Source organism: Drosophila busckii, chromosome 3L, assembly GCF_011750605.1.
Source record: "Drosophila busckii strain San Diego stock center, stock number 13000-0081.31 chromosome 3L, ASM1175060v1, whole genome shotgun sequence".
NCBI lineage: Eukaryota > Metazoa > Arthropoda > Insecta > Diptera > Drosophilidae > Drosophila > Drosophila busckii.
In genome coordinates this window covers 719,720-726,240 of record NC_046606.1, presented here as the reverse complement: position 1 = coordinate 726,240, position 6,521 = coordinate 719,720, and the positions used below count along the sequence as shown (strand labels likewise).

General features: G+C 36.9%; 1 protein-coding gene across 1 annotated transcript; it reads right to left on the bottom strand.

The window, feature by feature from the left end:
• Positions 1-5,722: 5,722 nt before the first annotated feature.
• Positions 5,723-6,521, bottom strand: LOC108599438 (ficolin-1-A-like). The gene is made up of 2 exons (XM_017986263.2): positions 5,929-6,521; positions 5,723-5,869 (listed from the first exon to the last, which is right to left on the bottom strand). The coding sequence occupies exons 1-2, from the start codon at positions 6,492-6,494 to the stop codon at positions 5,758-5,760; spliced, it is 678 nt and encodes a 225-aa protein (XP_017841752.2). The 5' UTR covers positions 6,495-6,521; the 3' UTR covers positions 5,723-5,757.

Genomic DNA, 6,521 nt, shown 5'->3' with positions numbered 1-6,521 from the left:
ATATTTATTGTTAGCAAAATTTTCGATTTAAGTTTAGACTTTTCGCAATATATAGGCCATAAATACATATACACAACTTGGCTTCGATTGTCAGCCATAAATTGTAAATTTAATGTGCCCCAAAGGCCGCCCCCAGCTTCAACTTTCAGCAGTCAGCAGTGAGTTGTCAAACAGTTTTATTGACTTGGCCCACAAATTCAAAGAAATAAACAAACCCTAAACCATTTGGCAGTGGGAAAATAAACACTTGTCTCGGCACAATACGCAAAAGCAGAGTGCAGAGCGTTTAAAAATGTGAAACCTTAGTCCGAAACAGATTAGAAAACTTCAATAACTGACCGTGGCCAAGAAGCAAAAGTTGTTGAAAAACTTTCGCTCAACTTTTTCTTCGGCGGCACAAAAATCAAATTGAGATTTTTTCCACTAGTGTTGTAAGTGTTCCACTGAACGAGTTTTAACACCAAATTGACATATGGGGGAGGGTTAACTTTCTTGGCTAAAGTCGAACTAACATGTTGTCAATGCTGCAATTTTTTTTGCTTTCCGCTTGTCTATTTTGCTTATTGCTAACTTTAAAGTTGCCTTTTGTTGTTGTTTTATATGCAGCGTGAAAATCTCAACATGTCTGGCTGGCTGTAAAAATCTTGCGATTTTGCTTTTGTTTTTTTAAAGCAGCTGTCGAAATTAAATTACACATTTTATCACGTTTGCCAGCAGGCGGCACTAAACACACAAGCTTGGCAATAAACTTGGGTAATTCGATTCTTTTTTGCAAGTGTGTTACAAATTCTGATGCGGCCAAAGGATTCAAATACCCTTCAAAAGGAAAGAGCGCAAAGCAAGCTTTGAATTTTAGAAAACATTTACACACTTGCAAACAAAAAGGCGCAAAGCTCATTCTAATTATTAATATCTCATATATATATATATATATATATATTTTTAAATATAATATTATATATTAAATTGTTTACAATTTATGCTGGCAAACAAAATATTTTAAGCTGGAAAACTTGAAATTATTATGCTTTAATTTTTAAATATATTTTTAATCATTCATTCATTGCAATTACTTCAATTAAAAGTATATAAATTTACAAAACAGTAAAAAATTGTTGATAAAAAGCCCAATGGATAATTTGCTTAACTTCATTAAATTCCAATTGGATCTATTTTAAGGCTACAAAAAAATACTTGATCTTTTTTTCGGTGTAAAATTTTGTTTTAATATAAAGCAAGCAACTTTAAGCTGCCGCCAAAAATGTTGTTGTAATCAACTGACAGCAGCTAAAGTAAAGGAGTAAAAGTCACAAAATATATGCTTGGTGTATCTGCCACTAAACATGGCAAGCTTTATATTGACGACTGCAGCAGTGATGTTGCTTGTTGTTGTTGTTGTTGTTTGTTGTTGCTTTTAATGCCTCAGACACATTGGAATTTGAAATTTTTGGCGCACATTACAAAGAAGAAAATGTTGCTGATGTTGTTTGAGGGGCGATGCTTTGAAGTGGTTTTATACTGATTAGTCTGCTAAATTGGCTTAAAAACGCGCGGTTAACACACACACATACAAAGTGCTGTGCGCCTAAGCTATAGACTATAGTCAGTTGCACAAGAGGCAAATAAAAATGGCAAAATTACAGGCAAAAGGTTGCTGCCACTTCCGCATTGAGGCGTTATTTAGTTTATTGCCAACGCGTTGCTAATTGGCGGTTTTATAGTTTTAGCTTTGAAATTTTGACCAAAAAAAAAAGCGAACGCGAACGCGAACGCTTCTAACCGCGTTTGCCAGCCAACAACACTTTTGGTAGCAGACGCGTCAAGCGCTAATGATGATTGGCAGCTGTTAAAATGATTAAAGAGCGACACAACCACACACACACACGCACACACACAGCAATTGCTGTGTGGCAGCAACTGCCGCCTGGGCGTGTTGCACATTTAACTGTTCGCGTTGTTGCTTAAAAATAGCGTCAGTTTATTGAATTTGCGACTGTTGCGACTGTCGCGTTAACAGTTTTGGTTTGGGCTCAAATTAGCTACAGTTAACTGCTGTTAAATGTTTGCTATGCATGCCATAAATTATATAAATAAATTATATAAATAAACTCGTTTCATTAAGCGTCATAGTTTTATAAATTGTATAAGTTTTGTTTTTGTATGAGAGCGAACTGCAGACAACGTGTCGTATACTTACTTTAGTGTGTGAATTGTAAACTTGAGCTGAGCACTTGCCTATTTTTTATAATATTTTGTACACCAGCGGGCAACAAAATGCGCATACATCTAATTTTAAATTTTGACATTTTTCATTTTAAAATTTTGTTGCGTACAGCTTTCACTTTAAATAGAAAAATGTTTTGATAAATTTTAAGCAATATTTAATATTAAATATTTACAATTTTTAATAGTAATAAGGACAACTGCTCTAGACTTTATTAAGATTACCTAATCAATATAATTGATTATGATATGTACTTTTGGCTTGCTACATTTTAAATTTAACTTCAATTTATAGCTCAGAGAGAGAGAGAGCTCCAAGCATTTCAATTATAATGCTTAAACTAAAATTAAAAACATTTTATTTCACATTTATAACATTTATAGCAGTAGTTAGACTAAACCAACATTGCGGCAAATATATCAAAAACTCATATGCAAATGGCGCTGACCTTAGCAGAACTTTTTGAAAATAAAAAACGCTTTTTGCATAAATCGATCAATCGAGCAATTGGAATTTTTTGAGATTAGCATTTTGGGCAAAGCAATAACGATTTGTCCTAGCCACGCCCGCTCTCTATATGAATATATGTATATGAAAAGAGATTGAACCAATTCTGATGCATTTTGCGTGAGAAATTTTCAATTAATATGCACAATTGCAATACGAGCAGAGAGAGAGAGAGCGAGAGCGAGAGCAAGAGAGTTCTTTAGCATTTTTAGCAACTAGAGTTTGCGTTGATGTTTTTGGCATTTTTGCAGTTTTCATTTGGTTGCCAGTTGGTTTTCTTTGTTGTTGTTGGTGGCACTTAGTTTGTATTCAAGTGTAAATTGCATTGCAGCCCCCCAACAGCAATTTTTGAGATTTTGCATTTTGAGTGTGGCATATTCTGCGTATGCGTTTTTTTGGTTACATGTTGTCGCAGGTGGTGCCACCAAACAGTTTGGATGTGCCACCATATGTGTTGACGCAAAAGTAGTTTATGCCGCACTTGACAGACATTCATCCATCCATCCATTCAGCCATTCAGCCATCCATTCTGCCATTCATCTAACGAACAATTCTCTTTCTTTCTTGCTTTGCTTATTTTTTGTTGTGCTGCGCCAAAGGAATTTACAATTCAAAATGCCACAAAATTGTCTTCGGCTCTCGCGTGCTACATCTATTTGACAGCTGTCACTGGCGAACAACTTTTCTTCTTACCCCCTTACCCCCTTACCCCACTCCACAGCCAAGGAGTCAAGAGCTAGTTTGTCTTGGCGCCTTTTGTAAATGCAAATCTTCAATCAAACTCTTGAGACGTCGTCACTTGTGTGTGTGTGTGTGTGTGTTCGATCCTTGCGCCTACTGCATATGCAACATGCTTGCATTTGTAGCAAGCTGTCGTTGCAACTTAGCGCATGTTGCATACATTCAAATTCTATCTAGGCTAACTAACTTTTAATAGCAGCAATTAAAATGCAAGCAACTTGTATCAATTGTAACTTTGACTTTATTGTTTTCATTTATTCAAATTTGTTGCTTGTTTTGCTTTTTTGTAATAATTGTTTTCATTTTATAAACTATGTAATTTAATATCTTAAGACGATTTCAGTTTATTGTTGAGCTGCTTTTATTAATTTGCTTACACAACTTGCTACTATTTTTTATAACTCGCACATTCTCTCACAATCAGTATGTTCTACATTACTTTATTTTAGTTGTTGAGCTGTAAACTGAGGTGTAAACTATTTAAGCTTAACCCAAAAAATAAGTTTATCGATGCTTTTTATATGCGTAAGGCGCAATGACAAAAGCAGCGGCCAATCGGTTAACATTAAAAAGCCAAAGCATATAAAAATTATGTGGCTGCCAGCAAGTAATGGCCCAAGGAGCAGCAATCTACGATTTCTTTTTGTTGTTGCTGCTGCCCCAAAAGTGTGCGGCAGCCACAAAAATATCCCTTTTATGATTTATCCCAGCGGTGCCAGTTAAAAGTTGTACAAACCAGCCAACTATACGCTTCAGCTATATTATCTGGGGACATTTTTAATAAGATTGTGTGGGCGGGCGAGCGAGAGAGTAAAGCTCAGTGCCTGCCTTGTGAGTTATTTAAAATTATTTATGTGTCAATTATTGGAGTTTTTCTTCTTTAACGATTTATGCAGCAGCAATAAGAATTCTAGTTAAAGAACAATGGCAATGACTTAAAGTTAACCAAAAATTTGCGGCCAGGCAAGCGGGTGGGCGTGCGCTTCCAGTTATTGTCAACAGGATGCGGCAAATATGCCACTTTTATGGCACGCTTCCGCATCCGAAGTGGGGGCAGCAGCAACCTGGCAGAGGCGGATATAGTTGGTAAATTACTGTGCAACCTGCGCCACACACACACACACACACACAGCTCCAGTCACTTCGCTTAGCGACAGAGAGTAAGAGAGTCGCGAGTCCAGAGACAACGAAAGTGTGGCAAAGGCTTTTGGTAAAATGTAAAGTGCCAAACACACGGTGTAAAAGTAACTCGCAGAGTATGTGGCACAAACAATGTGCCAGACGTATAATTACTCTATAAATATTTAAAAATTTGCAGCTGATTTAATCAACCTGAGCACGGGGTTAGTTTAGTTTGCTGCAATTGCAACTCGTAGCTTCCAATTTTGAGATTGAAAATACCTAAAACTTATTTAAATTTAAATTTGATTTTTAACTAAAATCAAATATTAATATAATTTTAATAAAATTCGCGCCATTTCTTTATGAAATAAGAGCACAAAAATGGAAATTTAAATGACGATCGTTGTTGTTGGGATTCTTATTTCGTTGCGACATTTCGAATGGGTAATGCCGTAGTTGCGGCTTTAGCATATTTAATGTGGCAACTGGTATCGATAGCAACAGTTGCAGTTGGTAGCAGCAGCCGGTCCCAGCTGGTGGCAGCTGTTGGCGTTGGTTGGCGCATTTTTGTAAGTTTTACGTGTGGCACGTGCCGCAAACATTGCCCAGCCAACTATGCAGATGCAAAACTCTTAAAGTGACTGCCACACACACACACAACTCTCAGCCGCGCATAAAACTAAAGAAAAACTGTCAGGCCCACAGTGGAGCATGCCGCACTCCCAGCACCAGTTTGAGTTACAGCGTCCATTGTCAACGCACTTGGCAATCTGCACAGCTGCGTAAGTGCAACAGCCACAGCAGCGGCAGCAGCAGCAGCGTTGCTTAGCTCTACATGTCAATGTGGCAAAGCTGCTAGAGTTGCTTGAATATGAAGCAAACTTGCCACACCAATTGGCTTGAACTTAGCTTAAACTTTTAGTTGAAGACCAGTTTGTCTGGCAGATATCTCTAAAAAATGTTAGGCAATTGAATTCATTGAAACTAAAATATATAAGCTAAGTTAATTCGGTTGTTTTCTTTTTATTGAAACAGCAAATGAAAGTAAAGAATGTGTTGGAGTTTATTTTTGAATGCTCATTATTTACTTTATTTCAAATTTCAAATTACACATTACTTAATTGGGAAAAGAGGCTATTGTGATTTAAAACGTTCTCTCTTCTTCAGATTAAAGGACGAATAAGCATATGAACCTTTTTAAGTACCTCCGACCCAGTCCAAGTTACACCGCGCTCACTATTTGCTTCAACTTTAAAGTAAACTCCATTTAGATTGCTGTAGATAAGGAAATTTTAATTTTGTTTTTTTAATATTGCAAGCTTTTAAAAACATACCATAAGGAACAGGCATTGTACCACCAACCTCCACTCCGCCTCTGGATCGCACAGTTACCCTTCGGCCATATGTCATTATCCCGATCGCGAGTTGTAAATTTCATATGTTCATTGATTCTGCATTTATCCTCCAATTTGTTAAACCCCCTGAATGCACCCAGCGATTCCAATAGAAATTGACTCTCCTCGCTTCCCACTCGAAAATTGTCATAGCTAGCTGCAAACCATTTGTCATCAAAGGTTTCCATGTAAATGAACAATTGTTGTCGATGTGCGTGTGTAATGTGGTGGATCTTGTGCAAACCTAAAAAGAAATCGCCATCGAAGGATCCAAAGCCGTCACGATAAGTGTTCCAATCCCTCTGAAAATCCTCGTTGCCAAATGCTCGTCGCTGAATCATTAGCCAGCCTCTACCCTCATGTTTGCCATCAAAGCAAAGCACATTATATGGCATGTGACCAGGCACATAAATCATATGTTTACCAGGATTGTATATATATACTAGACAACTAGAAGCCTTGACATTCTGATTTTTCAATTCATCAATTTTACCTAGTACTTTCATTATTTCAGATGGTATCTTCTCTAATTT

Bases quoted from the DNA above. Each gene is read 5' to 3' on its own strand.
- LOC108599438 (XM_017986263.2), bottom strand. From the start codon at position 6,494: ATGAAAGTACTAGGTAAAATTGATGAATTGAAAAATCAGAATGTCAAG. The intron at 5,870-5,928 runs GTATGTTTTTAA...CCTTATCTACAG, and splicing joins TACAATGCCTGTTCCTTATG to CAATCTAAATGGAGTTTACT.